The sequence below is a fragment of the Pogona vitticeps genome, chromosome 2, assembly GCF_051106095.1.
Source record: "Pogona vitticeps strain Pit_001003342236 chromosome 2, PviZW2.1, whole genome shotgun sequence".
In the NCBI taxonomy this organism is placed as follows: domain Eukaryota; kingdom Metazoa; phylum Chordata; class Lepidosauria; order Squamata; family Agamidae; genus Pogona; species Pogona vitticeps.
In genome coordinates this window covers 2183353-2208873 of record NC_135784.1, presented here as the reverse complement: position 1 = coordinate 2208873, position 25521 = coordinate 2183353, and the positions used below count along the sequence as shown (strand labels likewise).

Sequence of the window (25521 nt, the reverse complement as noted above, 5' to 3'; positions counted from 1 at the left end):
TTTGTGAAAGCAAGCACCCACTGTGAGTTTCGTGGCTAAGTGGGGGTTTGAACCCGGGTTGTGTGAGTCCCAATTTTACTGCCTACAGCAGTGCTTCTCTGAACATGTGCAGAGTGTTTTTCTTTTGGTTCCCAATCCTGCTTGGCTCAACCCTGTCGACACCAAGAGCAGGTGCTGTCGGCGAGATTCCAACCCTGGACAGCCTGACATGCCCCCCCCCGAATTTCTCCTTTCCTCTTTTGTGATTGAAGAGGGTGAAGTGACTCCTGCATGTTGGGATTGTTGGAGAGGGAATGACGGAAGACAGCCTTCTTCTTCTTCTGGCTTCTCTGCAAGAGTAGATCTTTTTCCAATCCATGGAGTCTTTTTGGTCAGTTCCAGTTGACTCATTGATTGATTTCGGGAGCATCCGTTACAGTTTTTGCAGGATTGATGTTGTCCTAAGAGAACACCTGCTAGCTTTCTTCCTGTATCTCTTCGGTTTCTTCCTGCGGCGACCAAGGCAGGGTTTGATTGGCCAAACTGCCCTTGAAAAGAAGGGAAAGCTGGAGACCCAAGGAGGTGGGAGGCGTGCGGCGTGCCATCTCTTCCTCAAGAAGGAAGTAGACTGATCTTTTCCAATCCTCTGGCCACTGTTGAGTGGCATATTGAATGTAGCACCTTAACAGCGTCATCTTTTAAGATTTTAAATAGTTCCACTGGAATGCCATCACCTCCACTGGCCTTGTTGTTAGACAAGCTTTCTAAGGCCCATTTGACTTCACTCTCCAGGATGTCTGGCTCAAGGTCAGCAGCCACACTATCTGGGTTGTCCGAGATATCCAAATCTTTCTGGGATAGTTCCTCTGTGTGTTCTTGCCACCTCTTCTTGATGTCTTCTGCTTCTGTGAAGTCTCTCCCATTTTTGTCCTTTATCGTGTTCATCTTTGCACAAAATGTTGGTTTAATATCTCCAATTTTCTTGAACAGATCTCTGGTTTTTCCTTTTCTATTCTTTTCCTCTATTTCTTTGCATTGTTCATTTAAGAAGTTCCTCTTTTCTTGCTATTCTTTAGAAGTCTGCATTCAATTTTCTGTAACTTTCCCTGTCTCCCTTGCATTTGTTTCCCTTCTCTTCTGTGCTATTTCTAAGGCCTCGTTGGACAGACACTTTGCTTTCTTGCATTTCATTTTCTTTGGGATGGTTTTTGTTGCTGCCTCCTGTACAATGTTACGAGCCTCTATCCAAAGTTCTTCAGGCACTCTGTCCACCAAATCGAGTTCCTTAAATCTGATGGTTGTTGTGGGTTTTTCGGGCTCTTTGGCCATGTTCTGAAGGTTGTTCTTCCTAACGTTTCACCAGTCTCTGTGGCTGGCATCTTCAGAGGACAGCACTTTGTGCTCTGGTGTAGTTGGCTTGGGAGTGTAGTATTTATGGCTGTGAGATGTTGTAAAGCTTACATCAATATATCAGAGAATTTTAGCCCAATCACAGGAAGCATCAGAAGCATTTGGAGGGCGCCTTCCACCAGATCTACTCGTTTATATCCACATTTTGTCTTTTTCTGTAGATGGGTGATTAGTGTGTCTTGTGGATGTATTGTGATAATGAGAGGAGATTATCTGTCGCTGTGGTTGATGGGTGTCATTAGCTGGTCTTTTCTGTGTAGTAATCCCCTGTCCTTGTGGCTGGGTGGAGTTCATTGACCTTTTGCATGCTGTATTTTTGAGATCTGGGAGCCAAATTTTGTTGAGTTTCAAACTTTCCTCTTTTTTTGTTGAAGTTCTGCTGGTGCTTGTGGATTTCAATGGCTTCCCTGTGCAGTCTGACGTAATGATTGCTGGTGTTGTCCAGTATTTCAGTATTTTGAAATAGAATTTCATGTCCAGTGTGTTTTAGGGCATGTTCAGCTACTGCAGATTTTTCTGGTTGTTTTAGTCTGCAGTGTCTCTTGTGTTCTTTGATTCTGATTTGGATGCTTCGTTTTGTGGTTCCAATATATACCTGGACACAACTACAAGGTATCCGGTATACTCCTGCGGTGGTGAGGGGTCTCTTCTGTCCTTTGCTGACTGTAACATTTGTTGTATTTTTGTGGTAGGCTTGAATACTGTTTGTAGGTTGTGTTTTTACAAAAGTTTCCCCATGCGGTCCGTGACCCCTTTGATGTATGGCAGAAATACTTTATTTGTGGGTGGCTGTTTTTCTTCTTCTGTTCGGTGTTGTTTTCTTGGTTTGATGGCTCTTTTGATTTCATTTTTGGAGTAGCCATTTGCCTGTAGGTCCCAATTCAGATGGTTGAGTTCAGTGCTGAGAAACTGAGCTTTACAGTTCCGATTTGCATGGTCTATCAGTGTTTTGATTATGCCCCTTTTTTGCTGTGGGTGGTGGTTGGCGTTTTTGTGTAGGTACCGGTCTGTGTGGGTGGGTTTTCTGTAGACCTTGTGTCCCAGTCGGAGGTCAGTTTTGCGTAGGACCATGACGTCTAGGAATGGGAGTTCGCCCTCTATTTCTTTTTCCATGGTGAATTGTATATTTGGGTGGATGCTGTTGAGATGATTGAGAAATTCTTCCAATTTTTCTTCACCGTGACTCCAAATTGCAAATGTGTCATCCACATATCGGAACCAGACTGTGGGTGCGAGGGGTGCCGAAGCCAGGGCCAGTTTTTCAAAATTCTCCGTTGTAGAAGTTTGCTATAACCAGGCTGAGGGGGCTGCCCATGGCCACTCCATCTGTTTGTTCGTAGAATTCATTATCCCACTGGAAATAGCTGGTCGTTAGGCAGTGTTGGAAGAGGGGCTTGATGTCTTCTGGAAATATCTGCTGGATGAGTGTCTTGTCCCAAGATTCCCTTGAGGGAATCTTGTCCCAATCTTGACTTCTCTTTTGGCTGATAGTGATGTGTAGGCCTAGTAGTTCTTTGTCTGTGGAGTCCAGTTTTTTGCAGGTTGTGTGGATTCTTTCCTGTAGGAGGACTTTGCACTTGACCGTGACCAGGTATGATCTTGCAAAAAAGAGGGGGGAAATGGTTTAAAGTCTTAAATCTTCCATTAAATCTGGTCTTCATTTCCACTGTGCATTCATAAGGGATTTGGTTTAGATTATACCTGACTAGCCCAGTCGTTTTTCCTGCTCTCTTCAGTTTAAGCTTGAATTTTACTATGAGAGGCTGATGATCAGAGCCACAATTGGCTCCAGGTCTTGTTTTTGCTGACTGTATAGAGCTTCTCCATTTTTGCTGCAGAGAATATAATCAATCTGATTATGGTATTGCCCATCTGGTGATTTCCATGTGTAGAGTTGCCTCTTCTGTTGTTGGGAAACGGTGTTTATGATGACCAGCTTGTTCTCTTGGCAAAACTCTATTAGCCGTTGCCCTGCTTCGTTTTGAACTCCAAGGCCAGACTTTCCTGTTGTTCCTTTTATCTCTTGACTCCCTAGTTTAGCATTCCAGTCCCCTATAATGAGAAGAACATCTTTCTTTAGTGTCAGTTCTAGAAGGTGTTGTAAATCTTCATTGTTGTTTAGTCGTTTAGTCGTGTCCGACTCTTCGTGACCCCATGGACCAGAGCACGCCAGGCCGTCCTTCCACTGCCTCCCGGAGCTGGGCCAAATTCATGTTGGTCACTTCGATGACACTATCCAACCATCTAATCCTCTGTCGTCCCCTTCTCCACTTGCCCTCACACTTTCCTAACACCAGGGTCTTTTCCAGGGAGTCCTCTCTTCTCATGAGATGGCCAAAATATTGGAGCTCCACCTGTCCTTCCAGTGAGCACTCAGGCTTGATTTCCTTTAGAATGGATCGGTTTGTTCTCTTTGCAGTCCAGGGGACTCTCAAGAGTCTCCTCCAGCACTACAATTCAAAAGCATCAGTTCTTTGGCGGTCAGCTTTCTTTATGATCCAGCTCTCACTTCCGTACATCACTACAGGAAAAACCATAGCTTTGACTATTCTGACTTTTGTTGGCAAGGTGATGTGTCTGCTTTTTAAGATGCTGGCGAGGTTTGTCATCGCTTTATTTATTTTATTTATTTATTTTTTTACCCCGCCCCTCTAGACAACGTCTACTCGGGGCGGCTAAGAAGAGAAGGCGTCTTTTAATTTCGAGGCTGCTGTCACCTTCTGCAGTGATCATGGAGCCCAAGAAAGTAAAATCTGTCACTACCTCCATATCTTCCCCTTCTATTTGCCAGGAGGTGATGGGACCAGTGGCCATGATCTTAGTATTTTTGATGTTGAGCTTCAGACCATAGAAGTCTTCATAGAACTGGTCAATTTCAGTCTCCTCAGCATTAGTGGTTAGTGCATAAACCTGGATTATTGTGATGTTGAAAGGTCTGCCTTGGATTCATATTGAAATCATTCTATCACTTTTGACATTGTATCCCATTACAGCTTTTCCCACTCTTGTTGACTATGAGGGCTGTTACAGTAACGTTGACATCACCTGTCCGTCACTGCTGAAGCTGTATGTCATCTGCCAATAGCGTGACGGAAGGTGGGACTTAAGGGGTGGAGCTAGTGTATATAAGGGGAGTGAATGGTGTGAGTGCTTTAGATAGGGACGAGATAGGGACCAGATAGGGTTATGCTAGGAAGGTTAGGGCTTGAAGATATTGTGAAGTAAGAACTGTGCTATCTAGTGAGGGTCTGTGAGAGAGAGTGTGTGAGTCTTACAGTGATTGCCTTATTATTATTTTTATTCAAGTGATTTACTATTCCCTTTGTTCTTTTATCTTAAAATCATACATTAGCCTGAAGTATTATTTGAGGGAATGGTTGGTGGCAGCGTGAATTAAGAGTGAGTGAGTGTGACGTAATAGTGCCTTTGTGACTCATGAGGAGGCTGTTACAAGGGCTACTCCATTTCTTCTACGGCATTCTTGTCCACAATAGTAGATATGATAATCATCTGAATTGAATTCACCCATTCCTGTCCATTTTAGTTCACTGATGCCCAGGATGTCAATGTTTATTCTTGCCATCTCCTGTTTGACCACCTCCAGCTTCCCAAGGTTCATAGATCTTACATTCCATGTTCCTATGCAGTATTCTTCTTTGCAGCATCGGACTTTCCTTTCCCTTCCAGGCCCGTCCACAGTTGAGCGTCCTTTCGACTTTGGCCCAACCATTAGCTCTGGAGCTACTTGTACTTGTCCTCCGCTCTTCCTCAGTAGCATGTTGGACGCCTTCCGACCTGAGGGGCCCATCTTCTAACGTCATATATTTTAGCCTTTTGATTCTGTTCACGGGGTGTTCTTGGCAATGATACTGGAGTGGCATTGCCAGTTCCTACTCCAGGTGGATTGCGTTTAGTCGGAACTCCCCACTATGATCTGTCTGTCTTGGGTGTCCCTGCACGGCATAGTCCATAGCTTCTCTGAATTACTCAAGTCCCTTTGCCACAATAAGGCAGCAATCCATGAAGAGGTTGTAATATTATACTTTCATATATATCATATATCATATTACAATATATATTATATATTGTAATATTATATCTTCTTTCATCCTTTGTAGGGTTTAAATTATCTTCCTCTTCAGCCATTAACATTTATCTTTATTTATCAAGATTTAAACCATTTCCCCCCTCTTTTTCGCAAGATCCTACCTGGTCACGGTCAAGTGCAAAGTCCTGCACCTTGGAAAAAGAAACCAATTGCACAGTTAAAAGATGGGGGATACATCGCTCAGCAAAAGTACGAGTGAGAGGAATGTTAGAATTGATGTAGATCGCAAGCTAAATGTGAGCCAACAGTGGCTTTTTATTAATCCAGGTTCTTGAAGTCTTCCTTCCCTTTCTCGTTTCAAGGGATCACCATTTTCAATACATTTGTGGACTTGCAATGCCTTTACATTAAGTACTGTACAGTGGAGGAAATAGTCTAATCAAACCCTCAATTCTAATCAAAGTCTCTCCTTGTATTTTTAAGCTGGCTGGATAGCTCTGTGGCTTAAATATCCAGTTGCAGAACCAGAGATTCCCCACTGCGTCTCCGACGAGTAAAGTCAGCCTGTGTGGCCTTTGGGAAACTGCACGGTCCCAGAAGCAAGGAATGGGGAATGACTTTTGAGTATTCTCTACCCAGAAACCCCTGAAAAAAGGGTTGCCATCAGTCAGAATTGACTTGATGGCCGATGACTAATATTATTTCAGATAGTGGTTAATATTAATCAACTATATTTTCCCATCCCTGTCCCTTTGGAAGTATCAGTTCAGGCAAGGGGAGTCCATGCTATTTGCACAATACGGCTAATTTTTCATATGTTGCCTGTAAAGCCTTCAAGAGACATATGCCTTTCAAAGGGGTCAAAGAGAGAGCAAACTCTTTGGTTTGACCTCCAGTTACATTCTGCTCTGTGTGACATTGTCAAGACATCTTCTTTTTTCTCTATCAGGTAACAAATACGATGGCCAGAATTATACAGAGCCGCTTCTTCTGGCCCTGAAAAGAGTCAAGTGTGAAGCTGGGAAGAAAAGCTTGGAAAAACCCATGAACTAGTGGAGAAAGGGCTGTGGAAATAGCTTCAGACAAGTGCCGCTAGTTCAGTTTAAAGAACTCACCCTGGGGAGAAATCATACAAAAACACTGAATGTGAAAAGAGTTTCAGCAGAAGAAGAAATCTGCGTTCACATCGAAGAACTCACACAGGGAAGAAACCATATAAATGCATGGCGTGTCAAAAAAGCTTCAGTGAAAATGGTCAACTTAGGTCACATCAACGTCACAGTGGTGATCTTAGGTTACGTCAAAGGACTCACACTGGGGAGAAACCACATAAATGCATGGAATGTGAAAAAAGCTTTAGTCAGAGTGGTCAGCTTAGGGCACATCAAAGGACCCACACTGGGGAGAAACCACATAAATGCATGGAATGTGGAAAGAGCTTTAGTCAGAGTGGTAATCTTAGGTCACATGAAAGGATCCACACTGGGGAGAAACCACATAAATGCATAGAATGTGGAAAGAGCTTTAGTCACAGTGGTGCCCTTAGGTCACATCAAAGGACCCACACTGGGGAGAAACCACATACATGCATAGAATGTGGAAAGAGCTTTAGTCAGAGTAGTCAGCTTAGGGTACATCAAAGGATCCACACTGGGGAGAAACCACATAAATGCATAGAATGTGGAAAGAGCTTTACTCACAGTGGTGAACTTAGGTTACATCAAAGGATCCACACTGGAGAGAAACCACATAAATGCATCGAATGTGGAAAGAGCTTTAGTCGCAGTGGTCATCTTAGGTCACATCAAAGGACCCACACTGGGGAGAAACCACATAAATGCATGGAATGTGGAAAGAGCTTTAGTCGCAGTGGTCATCTTAGGTCACATCAAAGGACCCACACTGGGGAGAAACCACATAAATGCATAGAATGTGGTAAGAGTTTTAGTTGCAATGGTTCCCTTATATTACATCAAAGGACCCACACTGGGGAGAAACCACATAAATGCATAGAATGTGGTAAGAGTTTTAGTTGCAATGGTTCCCTTATATTACATCAAAGGACCCACACTGGGGAGAAACCACATACATGCATAGAATGTGGAAAGAGCTTTAGTCAGAGTAGTCAGCTTAGGGTACATCAAAGGATCCACACTGGGGAGAAACCACATAAATGCATAGAATGTGGAAAGAGCTTTACTCACAGTGGTGAACTTAGGTTACATCAAAGGATCCACACTGGAGAGAAACCACATAAATGCATCGAATGTGGAAAGAGCTTTAGTCGCAGTGGTCATCTTAGGTCACATCAAAGGACCCACACTGGGGAGAAACCACATAAATGCATGGAATGTGGAAAGAGCTTTAGTCGCAGTGGTCATCTTAGGTCACATCAAAGGACCCACACTGGGGAGAAACCACATAAATGCATAGAATGTGGTAAGAGATTTAGTTGCAATGGTTCCCTTATATTACATCAAAGGACCCACACTGGGGAGAAACCACATAAATGCATGGAATGTGGAAAGAGCTTTAGTCGCAGTGGTCATCTTAGGTCACATCAAAGGACCCACACTGGGGAGAAACCACATAAATGCATAGAATGTGGAAAGAGTTTTAGTCGGAGTGATGCACTTAGATTACATCAAAGGACCCACACTGGGGAGAAACCACATAAATGCATGGAATGTGGAAAGAGCTTTTGTGAGAGTGGTCAGCTTAGGATACATCAAAGGACCCACACTGGGGAGAAACCACATAAATGCATGGAATGTGGAAAGAGCTTTAGTCGCAGTGATCATCTTAGGTCACATCAAAGGATCCACACTGGGGAGAAACCACATACATGCATGGAATGTGGAAAGAGCTTTAGACACAGTGATGCCATTAGATTACATCAAAGGACCCACACTGGGGAGAAACCACATAAATGCATAGAATGTGGAAAGAGCTTTACTCACAGTGGTGAATTTAGGTTACATCAAAGGATCCACACTGGAGAGAAACCACATAAATGCATGGAATGTGGAAAGAGCTTTAGTCGCAGTGGTCATCTTAGGTCACATCAAAGGACCCACACTGGGGAGAAACCACATAAATGCATGGAATGTGGAAAGAGCTTTAGTCACAGTGGTAACCTTAGGTTACATCAAAGGACCCACACTGGGGAGAAGCCACATAAATGCATGGAATGTGGAAAGAGCTTTAGTCATAGTGGTGCCCTTAGGGTACATCAAAGGACCCACACTGGGGAGAAACCACATAAATGCATGGAATGCGGAAAGAGCTTTAGTCGCAGTGATGCCCTTAGGTTACATCAAAGGACCCACACTGGGGAGCTATAGGATCTGTCCTTCCAGTGAGCTCTGAGGGTTGATTTTCCTTTAGAATGGATAGGCATGTTCTCCTTGCAGTCCACGGGACTCTCAAGAGCCTCCTCCAGCACCACAATTCAAAAGCATTAATTCTTCAGCGGTCAGCATTCTTAATGGACCAGCTCTCACTTCCATAAAACACTACTGAAAAAAAAATAGTTTGACTATGTGGATTTTTGCTGGCAAGGTGATGTCTCCTCTTTTTAAGATGATGTCTAGGTTTATCATCGCTTTCTTCCCAAGACGCAGGTGTCTTTTAATTTTGTGGCTGCTGTCACCATCTGCAGTGATCATGGAGCCCATGAAAGAACAATTTGTCACTGCCTCCATGTCATCCCCTTCTATTTGCCAGGAGGTCATGGGACCAGTGGCCATGATCCTAGTTTTTTTGATGTTGAGCTTCAGACTGTTTTTGGCGCTCTCTCGTTTCACCCTCATTAAGAGGTTCTTTTATTTCTCCTCACTTTCTGCCATGAGAGTGGTATCATCTGCATATATGAGGTTGTTGACATTTCTTCCGGCAATATTAATTCTGGATTTGGATTCCTCCAGTCCGGCCTTTCGCATGATGTATTCTGCATATAAGTTTAATAAGCAGGGAGACAATATACAGCCTTGTCGTACTCCTTTCCCAATTTTGAACCAATCAGTGTTTCAATATTCTGTTCTAACTGTTGCTTCCTTTCCCATGTATAGGTTTCTCCGGAGATAGAAAATGTGGTCAGGTGCTCCCCTTTCTTTAAGGACTTGCCAAAGTTCGCTGTGGTCTACACAGTCAAAGGCTTTAGCGTATTCAATGAAGCAGAAGTAGATCCAGTGCAAGTTAGCAATTTGGTCTCTAATTCCTCTGCCACTTTGAAATCCAGCTTGTACTTCATGGTGCTGAAGCCTACCTTGGAGGATTTTGAGCATAATCTTGCAAGTGTGTGAAATGAATGCAATTGTAGGGTAGTTGGAGCATTCTTTGGCACTGCCCTTCTTTGGGATTGGGATGTAGACTGATCTTTTCCAATCATATCGCCACTGCTGAGTGTAGCAACTTAACAGCATCATCTTTTAATGCCATCACCTCCACTGGCCTTGTTGTAACCCATGCTTTCTAATGCCCACTTCACTCTCCAGGAACCACACTATCTGGGTTGCCCGGGACATGTTGATCTGTCCTTCCAGGGAGCACTCAGGGTTGATTTCCTTTAGAATTGATAGGTTTGTTCTCCTTGCAGTCCAGGGGACTCTCAAGAGCCTCCTCCAGCACCACAGTTGAAAAGCATCAATTCTTTGGCGGTCTGCTTTCTTTATGGTCCAGCTCTCATAGCTTTGACTATTCGGACTTTTGTTGGCAAGGTGATGTCTCTGCTTTTTAAGATGCTGTCATGGTTTGTCATCGCTTTCCTCCCCAGAAGCAGGCCTCTTTTAATTTCGTGGCTGCTGTCTCCATCTGCAGTGATCATGGAGCCCAAGAAAGTAAAATCTGTCACTGCTTCCATATCTTCCCCTTCTATTTGCCAGGAGGTGATGGGACCAGTGGCCATTATCTTAGTTTTTTTGATGTTGAGTTTCAGGCCGTTTTTTGCACTCTCCTGTTTCACCCTCATTACAAGGTTCTTTAATTCCTCCTCACTTTCTGCCATCAGAGTGGTATCATCTGCATATCTGAGATGGTTGATATTTTTTCCGGCAATCTTAATTCCGGCTTGGGATTCCTCCAGTCTAGCCTTCTGCATGATGTATTCTGCATATAAGTTAAATAAGCAGGGAAACAATATACAGCCTTGTCGTACTCCTTTCCCAGTTGTTCCGTATCCAGTTCTAACTGTTGCTTCCTGTCCCACATATAGGTTTCTCAGGAGATAGACAAGGTGGTCAGGCACTCCCATTTCTTTAAGGACTTGCCATAGTTTGCTGTGGTCCACACAGTCAAAGGCTTTTGCATAGTCAATGAAGCAGAAGTACATCTTTTTCTGGAACTCTGGCTTTCTCCATAATCCAGCGCATGTTATCAATTTGGTCTTGAGTTCCTCTGCCCCTTCGAAATCCAGCTTGTACATCTGGGAGTTCTCGGTCCACATACTGCTGAAGCCTACCTTCTAGGATTTTGAGCATAACCTTGCTAGCGTGGGAAATGAGTGCAATTGTATGGTAGTTGGAGCATTCTTTGGCACTGCCTTTCTTTGGAATTGGGATGTAGACTGATCTTTTCCAATCCTCCTGCCACTGTTGAGTTTTCCAAACTTGCTGGCATATTGAATGTAGCACCTTAACAGCATCATCTTTTAAGATTTTAAATAGTTCAACTGGAATGTCATCACCTCCACTGGCCTTATTGTTAGCCAGGGTTTCTAAGGCCCACTTGACTTCACTCTCCAGGATGTCTGGCTCAAGTTCAGCAACCACATTGTCTGGGTTGTCCGGGATATCCACCTCTTTCTGATATAATTCCTCTGTGTATTCTTGACACCTCTTCTTGATGTCTTCTGCTTCTGTTAGGTCCCTCCCATTTTTGTCCTTTATCATATTCATCTTTGCACGAAATGTTCCTCTAATATCTCCAATTTTCCTGAACAGATCTCTGGTTTTTCCTTTTCTGTTAATTTCCTCTATTTCTTTGCATTGTTCATTTAAGAAGGCCCTCTTGTCTCTCCTTGCTTTTCTTTGGAAGTCTGCATTCAATTTTCTGTAACTTTCCCTATCTCCCTTGCATTTTGTTTCCCTTCTCTGCTATTTGTAAAGCCTCGTTGGACAGCCACTTTGCTTTCTTGCATTTCCTTTTCTTTGGGATGGTTTTTGTTGCTGCCTCCTGTACAATGTTACGAGCCTCCATCCATAGTTCTTCAGGCACTCTGTCCACCAAATCGAGTTCCTTCAATCTGTTCTTTACTTCCACTGTGTATTCATACGGGATTTGGTTTAGATTATACCTGAGGAGCCCAGTGGATTTTCCTACTCTCTTCAGTTTAAGCTTGAATTTTGCTATGAGAAGCTGATGATCAGAACCACAATCAGCTCCAGGTCTTGTTTTTGCTGACTGTATAGAGCTTCTCCATCTTTGGCTGCAGAGAATATAATCAATCTGATTTTGATATTGCCCATCTGGTGATTTCCATGTATAGAGTCGCCTCTTGTGTTGTTGGAAAAGAGTGTGATGACTAGCTTCTTCTCTTGACAAATCTCTATTAGCCTTTGCCCTGCTTTGTTTTGAACTCTTAAGGCCAAACTTACCTGTTGTTCCTTTTACCTGTTGACGCCCTACTTTAGCATTCCAGTCCCCTATAATAACAAGAATATCTTTCTTTGGTGGCAATTCTAGAAAGTGTTGTAAGTCTTCATAGAATTGGTCAATTTCAGCCTCTTCAGCATCGGTGGTTGGTGCATCAACCTGGATGACTGTGATGTTAAAAGGTCTGCCTTGGATTCGTATTGAAATCATTCTATCATTTTTGAGATTGTATCCCAGTAGAACTTTCCCCACTATTTTGTTGACAATGAATCACGTTTAGTCAGAACTCTGCACTATGACCTGTCCATCTTGGGTGGCCCTGCATGGCATAGCCCATAGCTTCTCTGAATTACTCAGGCCCCTTCACCAGGACAAGGCAGAAACCCATGAAGGAGTTCTTAGACGAGAACTCCTAGAAATCCAGGTTAGCACACCTGTTACCACCCAATTTCGGTCCCGATTCTCCGGCAGGAATAACAGATAAGATGGTGCATTGGTCGGTCTATATGTAAGCCAATTTATTAAAAACATATAGCTGGACTCCGTTCCTCAAAAGCGGACCGGGAGCCCTCATCATACATTGGTAAAGCATTTTATAAGTTTCTTACAAAGGACAATAAAGCACAGCATCCCCCTGTCACATACAGCACTGATGGTACCTGTCTGTCATGGGGTTGGAGGGAAAGTTCCATCCTATGGGGAGTGGAAGGCGGGACATCAGGGGGGAGGAGCTGTACTGTATATATATTTGGGGGAAGTCCATCGTAGGAGAGCTGACGTGGAGAAGTGGAGTTGGAGTCTGTGGGTCAGACTGGGTACAACTGTTCGTCAGATAGTACATACCTGATAGGTTCAGGTTTCTATCTAGGTAGCCAGAACTGATAGGTTCAGGGTCTGTGCGTTACCTTAAAGTGTTCCGTGGGAGCCAATCTGTTGTATGTGTATGATCGGGACTATACCAAGTTCCAGTATCCTATTTACCTGATCCTTTTATTTACCCTGTTTGTTTTTTCAATAAACCTTGTTCTTTTGTTTATTAAAATCCATTCCTGGTCTGGGTGACTTGGTAGAGCGAATGGTTGGTGGCAGCCTAACTACAGGGTGGGGTACTCCAGTAGGTCTGGGGTTGCTACACCCCCTATTGGTCTCCTGAACCCCATGGGTGCCTGTTGGGTCATCCTATTGGATGTGATAGATGTAAGAAAATATCCGATTTGTCCCCCCCCCTTTGGACCTGTGGGTTAGTGGCTGCCAAGTTTGTGAATTTGTGTGACCCATTGTGCAGCTTATCTTTAAACATTACAGTCTTTGCCTGAAGCCCTGTGAGTTGGCCTTGAATGGGGGGGGGGTGGTTCTCACAAAGCTGTGTCAGTTTAAAGCTGTATCAGTTTAACAGCAGTGTGATAATGTAGGAATGTTTCTGTGAGCACCAAGGGGGAGGGGTCAGGAATGAGGATACAAAATACATTGACTGTAGAACATGCATATAAAGTACAGATACAAAATGCATATAGAATATTATAGTAAAGAAATAGTAAGAACTCATATTTCAATTACAGGTACAAGGTATGATTACTTGTGTAAAATACTGATTATGAATGTTAAGTACATGTGAATCAAATAGCACGTGTTGTCTTAAACTGTAAAGCCGGTACTTCGTATATGTTATATCAGAACCTCATTCTTGCCCCCTATCACACCTAGCAGTGAAGGCTTATGGGAGTTCAAGAATATTGAGGGATCCAAGGTTAGGAGGAGACAGGAGTGCGAGTGAAGGGTCCCCTCTGCTTTCATTATGACCTGTTAAACTTCTGCCTGTCAGGAAGCCGTTAAAAGGGAACAGAAGCTCCCCTCTCCATGGGGGAGGGGACTCAGAAGGCAAATCATACAATTAAACAGAAAACATGAGGTAAGAACAGCCCTGCCCCAGCGCAAAAAAAAAAAAGGAAGGGAAAAAGGCTGTCAAATCAGCCTGAGGGGAAGAAGAAGATCCGCCCTTCCCCCTCCCTCAACCTCCCTCCTGAGGGAAAAACGGCGGCAAATCCTGTCAGAGCCCCCTCCAAACTGCGCACGCGCCCTTCTCTGTCACCTAGAAGGGAGAAGGCAAGGCGCCTGCGCAGAGAAAGGCGGTTGCCAGGCGCGCCAATTCGAAATGGACGCCTGAGGAAGAAAGAAAGAAGGGGGGGCTGGGGAGATGAAGTGACGGGGGGGTTAACGTTGCCCCCCCTTTCTGTCTGCTCTTACCTTCGCCTTCCCTGAAGAACAAAAGAGCATAACAGCTGCTCTCTGTCAGAGGCCCCCCCCCTCAGACATCACCCCATAGTCGGGGCGGGGGGTTAAGGGAAGGGCTGGGTGCCTCCCGACCCTTCTCCCTTCGGAGGTTGGCGGGTGGGGTGAGAGCAAGGCTAAAGGGGGGGCTTGGAAGGCTCGGTCGCCCCAGCAACCTATACAATGGGGGGCTCTTAAGAGGAGCCTGCCAATGGGCGCTTATGGGGGGGCTTTCTCACCCCCCTTTCCCCATTCCCTCATATCCATCCCTCTGAAAGCCATAGAGGCAGGTTTCGCAGTCTGCGCGTGGGGTGAGGGGGGTGAGGTTGGAGAGGGACGTGCAAGGCATTGCAAACCTTCCTGGGCGCAGCAAGTGGCGGGGGGGGGCGAAGATACCAAAAACTCTCAGCCTGACCTTCCCCCGGACCCTTCCGTCCTGTTTTTTTTTTTGAGGGGGCGCTTTGCACCCTCCATCTCCTCTTCCCCCAACAAGCGCCCTCGCAGGACGGGGGGAACAGGTGCACGAAAGCCTCTTTCCCCCCCCCGTCCATTTATGGATCCCCTTCAGACGGTCACCCATGGGTTCAGGACGTGGGGGCGTTAGGGTGTTTGTGTGTGCGCATAGCTTTGCTATGCTGTTGTGGAAGGAGAGCGAGCTAGAGCGGGACACGGCAGTGGGGGGGATTTGGGGGGCTGGCGTTGCACCCGCGCCTTGCAAGGCAGGCGTTTATCCTTGCGCGTCTCTTATTGGCCAAGGATCCGGATTCCGCCCTTAAGGGCAGTGGGAAGGGAAGGTCGCTCTCCATTTCCTCCCCCCACCATCCTGCCTGCCTGCACCCGGTGGGTGTAAAAAAAGGGGGGGAGTCCTTTGGCTCTTGTCTTCTTTGCAAAGGTAAAATCTCAAAGGGGGAGGCGGATCTCTGAAAGAAACTCCATCCTAGCCACCCCTTGGCCGCAGCTTGGAAGGACCTCCAAGTCCGGGGGGGGGGAGGGGGGAGAGCTGGACTACGGAGGTGTTGTAGGGTTAGAGAAGGAGGAGTTGCTGCAAAGGGAGGAAGGATTGTGAATGTCTTCTGCATGTCATCTTCCTCTTCTCTCTGTCCAAATTGCCCTTTAGGGACTCTAAAGAAGCGTTCCCGATCCAGTTGCTCTCTCGGCTGCCTGATCCGGCAGAGAGGAGAGCGGATCCATCTCAAGACCAGATCTGGGGATCCACGACAGGAGAGCGGAGAGGTTTGTGGGTTTTTTTCCTCCCTGCCTGGCGTGAGGGCTTCCTTGTGTCCTTCCGAGCAGGAAAGGTCTTTTTTCTTTCTTTCTCTGAGAGGAAGGCAGTGATGAAACAGGCTGAGAAGCTGACGGACTTTCCTTTGCGGGATGTTTTTCAGCGGAGGCAAAATGAATCCTCTCAAAAACAGGACCTTGTGGCAAGTTCGGCAAGCTTCCATGCAGAATATTTTTCTCGTGGTTTGGTCCCGGAGGCCCAGTTCTGGACCATCCACTTTACAAAAGGCCCGCTCCTCATTTGCCAGGACAGATCCCCTCCATTTTTGGACTCTCCTTAGAGAGCCTTTAGGGACGTGGTGGCGCTGTGGGCTAAACCGCAGAAGCCTGTGCTGCAGGGTCAGAAGACCAAGCAGTCGTAAGATCGAATCCACGTGACGGAATGAGCGCCCGTCGCCTGTCCCAGCTCCCGCCAACCTAGCGGTTCGAAAGCATGCAAATGCAAGTAGATAAATAGGTACCACCTCGGTGGGAAGGTAAACAGCGTTCCGTGTCTAAATCACACTGGCCATGTGACCACGGAAGATTGTCTTCTGACAAACGCTGGCTCTATGGCTTGAAGAGCGCGATGAGCACCGCCCCCTAGAGTCGGACACGACTGGACAAAAATTGTCAAGGGGAATCTTTACCTTTACTAGAGAGCCTGCTCTGCCACGGAGTCTCCCCTTCCCACAACTGCTTCAGACTTTTGGCTTTCCAAACTCCACCCTCACCCCTTTTTTAAAAATCTGGGGCTGGTGTGTGTGTGTGTGTGTTTCCCTCTCCCAGGAGGTCCTTTGTAAAGTGAACGGCTCTGAAGTGTCCATTTTTGACCAAAGCGTCCCCACATCCGTTGCAAAGGCAGCAAGGGAAGTTAGCAGCAGGTCCCTGCAGTCTGTGTCTCTCCTGTGAAGGGTGGTCGGTGAGCTCCGAGGGAAGAAGGCAGCCCGAGCAAGGTCGGGGTTGGAAGAGAACAGGGGATGATGATGTCCCTGCAAGTGAGAAATGTCTTGAGACATGCATTGAGTCTTCCCGGGGTTCCACGAAACTACCACATTCCTTCGGGCACACAGGATACTGAGGCCGAGAACCACCCGGGCAAGTGGGCTGTGCATTGGTATCTTTCTTAATCCAAGACAGTGAAATGGATTTTTTAATGGCCTTGTTACAAAAGAAGGATGCCACCCATGGAAATCTACCAGGCAGTGAAATGGGGGTGGGAGAGAGAGAGAGGTTCTGTGTGATTTTTGTTGGTGCCAGTTTTGTGTGAGAAAGTGGCATGGGCCGATGGTCTGCGTCTGTGCTTCCAAGCAGAGAGGATCGCAGAAGGAGGACACCATCTAAGTATATTTGTACTTCTACAGGTACTTATAGAATTACAAATGGCTTATGCGGCTTTGGGAACAATATCAATCAATAAATTTCACACAGTTGCAGATCTCACTGTGCCGATATAGTTATAAGATACTTAGGTTTAACAGCAACAGCAGAGATTCAGGGGGATTGCGGGGAACCCAGGACCCTAGGGGATGAATTAGGATCAGTGGTTGTGAGACAGCCTTTCTCTATATTTAGGAACATGTTTCTTTCTCAAACTACAAATCCCAAAATCCTGTGTCTGTGGGGATTCTGGGATTGTAGTCAATGAAAGGAACTCTTCCCAGCTCTGCCATCACCTCCTCCTCCTTTCTGGGTGGTCATTTCCTCCGTTTCCCCCTGCCCACCTGCTTGTCCTGACCTTAGGAAGATTATACCCGATTTCATCATCTCTACGGTCATTAGATCTTTCAGATGTAAACAAGTGTGTTTTAAGAGTTTTACATCAAAAGATGGAGCTTCTCCCCACATTCGACCCCCTGATCTCACACAGGAGGATCATGAAGGTTTAATCTGAGCTCAAATGCCTTGGTCTGCATGGGGTGGGGGAGAAAGGCTTCAGCACAATATGCAATGATCCTCTGTTAAATTTAAGATAAAATCTTTCCCATAGGTCCCTACCAAGTGCTGTTTTTTTTTGGGGGGGGGAATTTCTACTCCTCTGTGAGTGCCCCTCAAGGAGGACTGGACAGAGGCAGACCACCTAGCCTGAAGGGAGAGAATAAATTGTGAAAAACGGGCAGCCCTCCCTCCAGGTCGGAGGTTCCTGGGTCGTGACAAAAGGCCAGTGTGAGGAGCTGGCTGGTTCCCTGAGCCTTCCTCCAGCAGCGCCCCTTTCTGCCAAGTGGAGGAAAGCTTGTCCGGCAACCCAAGGAGTTCCCGAGGCCCCTTTTCCACCCTTTCCCCGGGAATGGAGGGCAGGACACGTCCCAACGGGCTCAAGCGACAGGAAGCCGGATTTTGGTTTAAGATCAGGGGAAAACTTCCTAATGGTTTGAGGAGTACGACAACAGAACCTGCGACCTTAGGAGCCCTTTCAAGGGGAAAATTGGACCACCCTCTGTCCAGCCAGCTTTGATTTGGATTCCTTCAGGGAGCAAGAGGTATATGGACGGGATGTCCTCGGAGGCCCCTGTTACATACAGCACTGATGTTACCTGTCTGTCATGGGTTTGGAGGGAAAGTTCCATCCTATGGGGAGTGGAAGGCGGGACATCAGGAGGAGGGGCTGTACTGTATAAATATGTGATGCGTGTGTGGTAAAGAGAAGATGATGCTGAGAGACACTGGGTTGTGACGAAGCAGCAGCTGGGAAGAAGAAGCTGTTGTGGGAGTCTGTGTGTCAGACAGGGTACTACTGTGTGTCAGAGTACCAACCTGATAGGTTCAGGTGTCTGTTGGTTAGCCAGAACTGATAGGTTCAGGGTCTGTGCTTTAAGTTAAGGGTTCTGTGTGAACCAAACTGTATGCTTGTATGAGTGAGAATAAGCCACGTTACTTTATCTTATTCACCTGATTGTTTATTTTTCCCTGTGTGTATTTAAAATAAACCTTATTCTTTTTATTTGTTTGAAAAATCCATCCCTGGTCTGTGTGACTTCTTAAAGGGAATGGTTGGTGGCAGCTTAGTGTAACTGTGTGACATATCCCAGTAGGTCTGGGTTTGTCACATTGATTGGTGTCCAGCGTGTGGGATACGACTGGTCCAGTTGTCCAGTGGTACAGCAAAGCCTTGGCAAGTGTGCCCAGAGCAAGGGGGGTCTAGTCAGGGACAGTCTGAGGCGCGTAGGTAATCTTCTAGGTGTACCTCACGGGGAGGTACGCTAGTAGAAGAACGTGCCAACTGGGGAGACTTAGATTAAGGTGCTCTGAGGCAGCCTAGTTTTGGCGGGAAAAAAGCTGAGGCAAAACTGCGTAGTAACAGTGAGCTAGCTTGCCAGCTGAGAGGCCCAGCAGAGGGGGGTAGGCTCTGACTCGATACTGTTGCAAGTTTAGTGCTGAAGAACAGCAGCAATCTCTAGGGAGAGCTGGTTCTGAGGCAAAAAGGAAAAAAGTGGTCGTTTTATTTTGAGGCTTGACTTTTTAAAAGCAGCCTGTTCTGAGGGGGGATTATGCCCTTGACTCGAAGCCAGATGGCCGAAATGAGTGAAGTGAAAGACCCCCAGATTGACCAAGGTTCTGAGGATGAGTTTGGCTCAGTGCAGGGTGACAGCACAGGAGAGCAGAACCCAGAACTTAGAAAATTGCTCATAGCCCAACAGCATGAACTGAGGATGAGGCAATTTGAAATGGAGGAAAGGGAAAGAGAAGAAAGGGAAAGGGAGAAACAGCGGCAATTTGAATTAGAGAGAGAGAGAGAGAGAATGGAGAGGGAAGAAAGAATGGAGAGAGAGAAAATTGCTCTGGAAAAAGAAAGAATGGCGTTTGAATTAAGAAAATTGGAAATAATGAACCAAAACAATAATAACAATAGGGATTCTGAGGGAGGCCAATTGTCTAAGGCTGACCTGAAGAAATTCCCTGTGTACCACAAGGGAGATTGTCCTGAGGTGTTCTTTTCCTTAGTGGAAAGAGCGTTTGTGGACTTCTCAGTGAGGGAAACTGAGAAGATGACCATCATGCGATCTTTAATCAGTGGTAGCCTGGCTGAGGTCTATGCCGAGATGCCTGAGGAACTGATGAAAGATTTTGCAGAGTTTAAGAAACTGGTGTTTGCAAGACATGGGATAAATGCGGAACAGCTGAGACAAAGATTCAGGTCCCTCACCAAGAAGCCAGAGCAGACTTTTACCCAAGTGGGGGCCCAATTGGTGAGGCTGCTTGAGAAATGGCTATCGCAGGAAGGGACAGAGACCTATGAGCAGCTTAAAGATTTGATAGCACTGGAACAGTTCTATTCAGTCCTGCATGGGGAATTGAAATTCCAGGTGAGGGAAAGGAAACCGAAGTCTGTGGCAGCAGCCGCAGAGATCGCAGATTTTATTTCCCAAATAAGAAAGCCCTTGGGTGAGGGGAAATCTGTGGGTAAACCCAAAGAAACCTACAGCAAGTACTCTCAGGGACCAGGGAAAAGCCAGCAAGGGGGAGGGGCCCATGGTGAAGGGAAGCCCTCAGACATGAAACTAAGACCTCAGATTTTGGAGGGAAAACCAAAACAAGATGAGAGAGAATCAAAATACACCAGAAAATGTTATTTCTGTCAGGGAAAGGGTCATCTAATCTCAGAGTGTGAGAAATTAAAGCAGCTAAAAGGAATGGTGCCTAAGGAGTCTAGTGGAACCAAGCCAAAAGCTGTGTTCTGTGTCCAGGAAGAGCAAGGCTCAGTGTCACTGAGGGAGCCTGTTGCCATGACTACTCAGTCTGGAACAGCTACCTCTGCTGATCAGGCTGAGGAAAATGTTCCTCTTGTGGAAGTAAAGCGCTGCTTGCTGGTGAAAACAGATTCTCAGTTGTTTGAGACAGCAGGGGTGGACGTAGGAATACTTGACCGTCAGTATAGGGGGCTGCGGGACACGTGTTCCCAGGTAACCCTGTGCCATCCAGATATTATTCCTAGGGAGTATATAATCCCAAATGAGAGCATGAAGGTGGCAGGGATTGAGGGGCAGGTAATCTCTCTGCCAGTAGCAGAGGTACCTGTCAACTTTCAAGGCTGGAGGGGAGTTTGGAGGCTAGCGATTTCATCGACTCTGCCAGCAGCCGTGCTCGTGGGAAATGACCTGGCTGAACATGTGAAACGGGTGCTAGTGATTACACGCTCACAAGCCACCACGGGGACAGTTCAGGGGGGTAATGATGAGCCAGAGACGGAAGCAGAGGGGAGTTCAGAAGCTGTGGTGGAAACCTTAACCACAGACAGCAGATTTGGACAGGAGCAAAAGGCAGACGCCACTCTCCAAAAGTGTTTTGAACAGGTGACTGACGCCCAGCTAACACCTGAAACCCCAGTGAGATTTCTGGAGAAAAAGGGGATTTTATATAGAGAAACCCTGAGGAATATCTCAAAAGGGGGAGATGGGATCAGAAGTCAGCTGGTGGCACCTGAAAAGTATCGCCCCATGATCTTACAAAGGGGTCACTCTGACATGTTTGCTGCACACTTAGGGGTGAAAGGGCCCCTTGATTTGATCAAACAAAATTGGGAGCAGATCACCCAGGATGACCCACAAGACGTTGTGACTTACATAGACACCTTGATGAATGACCTAAGGAGAAATCTAGAGCTGGCAGCAGAAAACCTGCAAGCTCAGAAGGTCAGACAGAAAACATGGTATGACCACAAAGCTAGAGAGAGGCACTTTGACCCAGGGGAGGAAGTGCTTTGGCTTAGGCCCGGCAGAGAGAATAAACTGCAGCTCAAATGGGCAGGACCATATAGGGTCATTTCCAAGATGTCAGACCTGAACTACCTAATAGAGCAGGAGGAGAACCAAGCAAGGAGGGTGGTTCATGTGAATGCCCTAAAACCCTACTACAGAGGGGAACAGAGGGTTTTATTCGCGATAAAAGCAGCTGAGAGTGAGGAAGCGGAATTACCCTTCTGGGAGGGTAGAGGGGAAGTAAAATACAACCCAGAGGAGGTAAAGATTAGTCCTGCACTCACCCAAGACCAGCAGCAAGAACTAAAAATGCTGCTTAGTAAATATCAACAGGTGTTTTCCAACAAGCCGGGGATAGTGAAGGGAGTGATGCATCGGATCCACACAGGGGATGCACCCCCGCAGGCAGTATCCCCATATCGAGTAACGGGACCCTATAGGGACAAGGTGCGGAAGGAGCTGGACGAGATGCTGAGGGAGAACATAATCGTCCCCTCTTCTAGTCCTTGGTCCTCTCCGATAGTCCTTGTGGACAAGCCTGATGGGAGCATTAGGTTTTGTGTCGATTACAGGAAATTAAACCGTGTAACCACTCCTGATGCCTACCCAATGCCCAGGCTAGACAACCTGATTGAAACCATAGGGGGTTGTCGGTTCATCTCATCATTGGACCTGGTAAAGGGATATTGGCAATTAAGAATTGATCCCAGGGATCAAGAAAAGACTGCCTTTTGCAGCCCTTTTGGTCTCTATGAGTTTCGAGTCCTGAGCTTTGGTCTCAGAAATGCACCAGCCACATTCCAAAGGCTGATGGACCAGACCTTGGCAGGGCTCAGTGACTTTACAGTGGCCTACATTGACGACATAGGGATCTTCAGTAATACCTGGGAAGATCACCTGATACACCTGGAGTTAGTGCTGCAGAGGTTAAGTGCAGCAGGGCTAACAGTAAAGGCCAGCAAGTGTCAGCTGGGTAGCCCAGAAATAAAATACTTGGGTCACATGGTAGGGGGAGGAGTGATAAAACCCCTGGAGGCCAAAATAGAAGCTGTTCGTGATTGGCCTAGACCCAACACCAAGAAAAAAGTCAAATCATTTCTTGGGTTGGTGGGCTACTACAGAAAGTTCATCCCGAGGTTTAGCGAGATTGCGGCTCCGCTGACCGATCTGACGAGGAAGAAGGCTGATGACCGCATCCCGTGGACCAGCGACTGTGAGGCGGCGTTCCAGAGGTTGAAGGAGGCGTTAATCAACTATCCTGTCCTGCGTGCTCCAGACTTCGACCGGGAGTTCATCATCTACACCGATGCGTCTAACAGCGGGGTAGGAGCAGTTCTGTGCCAGGAGGATGAGAATGGTGACCAACATCCAGTGTCCTACCTGAGTAGGAAACTTCAAAAAGGTGAGAGACATTTGGCAACCGTGGAGAAGGAGTGTTTGGCCATAGTCTACGCGATCCAGAAGGCCAAGCCTTACATCTGGGGAAGACATTTTATTTTGTGTACTGACCATTCACCACTGCAATGGTTAAAGACAATGAAAACCCACAATAGCAAACTTATGAGGTGGGCTTTAAACCTACAGGACTATGACTTTGAAGTAAAGGTGGTGAGAGGGTCAGTGAACTGTGTTGCTGACGCCTTATCAAGAAGACCTGAAGAATGAAGACGGCGAAAGAACATGGACTATGTGTATATAATGATGACAAAAAGTAAAATGTACCTGTTTTTTGAATTTGGTTTGTATGAATAAAGGTAAATTGATGTAATGTATATGGTAAATGTTTAAATGCCTAAATGGTAAATGTTTAACTTAGAGTATAAGTAAGTATTATATGGTATGTATAACTGTTGTTGTGTGTTTTATCAAGGTTGTTTTTTTGGTGAAAAGCACGTTAGCTTTCCCCCTACAAAACAACTTATAAAGAGGGGAGGTGTTACATACAGCACTGATGTTACCTGTCTGTCATGGGTTTGGAGGGAAAGTTCCATCCTATGGGGAGTGGAAGGCGGGACATCAGGAGGAGGGGCTGTACTGTATAAATATGTGATGCGTGTGTGGTAAAGAGAAGATGATGCTGAGAGACACTGGGTTGTGACGAAGCAGCAGCTGGGAAGAAGAAGCTGTTGTGGGAGTCTGTGTGTCAGACAGGGTACTACTGTGTGTCAGAGTACCAACCTGATAGGTTCAGGTGTCTGTTGGTTAGCCAGAACTGATAGGTTCAGGGTCTGTGCTTTAAGTTAAGGGTTCTGTGTGAACCAAACTGTATGCTTGTATGAGTGAGAATAAGCCACGTTACTTTATCTTATTCACCTGATTGTTTATTTTTCCCTGTGTGTATTTAAAATAAACCTTATTCTTTTTATTTGTTTGAAAAATCCATCCCTGGTCTGTGTGACTTCTTAAAGGGAATGGTTGGTGGCAGCTTAGTGTAACTGTGTGACATATCCCAGTAGGTCTGGGTTTGTCACAGCCCCCGTCCAACTTCATTGTTCCAGGATTCTAAGAAACAGAGAGGCAGCCTGCACTGGATGGATTTTCGCTCTCTCTGAAAACTCAGCTGCGCCGCTTGGGGGTCCTCCTGGATTCATCCCTGAGCCTGAATACCCACGCTTTGGTGGCGACCAGGAGGTCCTCTGCACAAACAGGTGCGCCAGCCGGGCTTGTTCCTGGAGGGGTCGGATGTGGCCACATCTGGTGACGTCTGCCTTAGTTACAACCCAGCTGGATTACTGTCATGCACTCTGGGGAGGGTGTCTTCTGGAAAGTGTTTCCAAACTTCAGTGGGTTCAAAACCCTTCAGAGCCGTTGACCTTGCAAAAGATCTGCTGGGAGAGGGATGTCTCCTCCACCTCCTGGGGCCGACACGGAGGGTGGGAGCTGGGAAAAGGGCCAAAGGGAAGGAAGGGAGACCATCTCCTCCCTCCCTCCCTCTCGGGGGAACTCTCTCTGCCTTTCTTCTTCCCTCCTGCCCTCCAAGATATTGCCTGCTCCCAAGGGGTCCGTCTTCTTCGGTCACCTCCGAGTCACTTTGGACCCTCATGCATTTCGAATGTTTGTTTTTAATTATTTCAATTCTTGATTTATGAGCTAATTAAACAAATGACTCAATGAATAATTGAGTAATGAAACGTGGGGGGGGACAGCAGGCACCTTTTCTGGCTGCATCCAGAGCCCCTTCAAGGGTCCGAGGGCCACTAGGAGGCAGGGAGAGAGGGTGCAGAGGTTGCCCCTTTGCAAGACGGTGGGGGTCTGGATGTGGCCCCCTCCCCTCCAACCAACCTACTCTTCCCCCCAACCTCCACCCCTCCTTCCCCCAGCCCCTCTTCCCCCCAGGGACGTTGCAGGTCCTTCCATCCCTTCCCTCTGAAGCTTGGGGGCCAAGGGGGGGCAAGGGAGGGAGTCATTTCCAGCAAACACCCCCAACCTGAATTTAGGTTTATCAGGCAGGCGGGGGGAGGGGGAGAGAAAATAGTGTCTCCTGGGGAGAACTGAGTGGAAATGGAAATCAACCGACCCCCTTTTCTACCCCCAAACAGGCACCCCCAAACCTCCCCCTGATGACTCCCCCCTCCCCCCACTGTGGATTTCCAGGAGTTGCCTCCTTCTGTTATGGTGATGAAATTTAGTCCAAGGGTTGCCAGGAGGGGAGAGGGTGCAGAGGTAACCCCTTTGCAGGAGGGGGGTCTGGATATAACCTTCTCCCCCCACACCCATGCCTAGTACCCCTCCTTCTCCCCCAGCCCCATTTCCCACCCAGGGACGCTGCAGGACCTTCCTTCCCCTCCTTCCCAGGCCGGGGGGGGCAACACTCACCCCCCATGGACTTAGCTTTACCAGGAGGGGCAGGACAGAAATCAAGGGACACTTTTTCTCTCCCCCCCCTTTTCTGACCCCCACCGTAGGAGGAAGAATTGAGCACAAAGCCCCCCCTTCCCATTAGGCACCGTTGCCGGGGGGGAGTAAGAAGAGTCTCTTGGGCCCGAAAGGCCAGATCGGGACCCCCCTCCCCCACTTCCCCCTGAAACAAGGAAGAGACCCCCCACGAGGACCAAGGCCTGCCCCACCCTGGGGGGAATCTCAGCCCCCTCCCCATACATCCTTCCTCCCACTCCCCCCATATATCCCAACCGTCCACCTCCTTCTGGGTCCTCCACCAGGAAACTCACGAGGAAGCCCACCCCTCGCTCCGCCACGACTACACTCCTGGGAGGACCATAGAGTTGGGTCATGGGGGGGAGAGAAGGAGGGGCAGGCGCGTGGCTTCCG

At 46.9% G+C, this 25521-nt stretch overlaps 4 protein-coding genes across 9 annotated transcripts in view; all 4 read left to right on the top strand.

The window, feature by feature from the left end:
- LOC144587200 (uncharacterized) overlaps nt 1-13074 on the top strand; it is a 33544-nt gene extending 20470 nt beyond the window's left edge. For all 5 annotated transcript variants that reach the window (XM_078386975.1, XM_078386973.1, XM_078386976.1 and 2 more), the window contains one exon: nt 6387-13074. In XM_078386975.1, the coding sequence (XP_078243101.1) occupies nt 6661-8781 (2121 nt within the window). In that variant the 5' untranslated portion in view covers nt 6387-6660 and the 3' untranslated portion in view covers nt 8782-13074. The remainder of the gene's footprint in view (nt 1-6386) is intronic.
- The window catches only part of LOC144587208 (uncharacterized), a 182042-nt gene that overhangs the window by 20441 nt on the left and 136080 nt on the right, over nt 1-25521 (top strand). The gene's annotated exons all lie outside the window — the stretch shown is intronic.
- Nucleotides 1-25521, top strand: part of LOC144587213 (uncharacterized) — a 96555-nt gene that overhangs the window by 20489 nt on the left and 50545 nt on the right. The gene's annotated exons all lie outside the window — the stretch shown is intronic.
- LOC144587185 (uncharacterized) lies at nt 1127-22969 on the top strand. Of its 2 annotated transcripts, none has more exons than XM_078386864.1 (2): nt 1127-3646; nt 18062-22969. In XM_078386864.1, the coding sequence occupies exon 2, from the start codon at nt 19045-19047 to the stop codon at nt 22915-22917; it is 3873 nt and encodes a 1290-aa protein (XP_078242990.1). In that variant the 5' UTR covers nt 1127-3646; nt 18062-19044; the 3' UTR covers nt 22918-22969. The 2 variants fall into 2 exon arrangements, with proteins under 2 accessions (XP_078242990.1, XP_078242989.1); XM_078386863.1 differs by lacking the exon at nt 1127-3646 and adding an exon at nt 13835-15188 and having other exon boundaries at nt 15414-22969.

Bases quoted from the DNA above. Each gene is read 5' to 3' on its own strand.
- LOC144587185 (XM_078386864.1), top strand. From the start codon at position 19,045: ATGCCCTTGACTCGAAGCCAGATGGCCGAAATGAGTGAAGTGAAAGAC.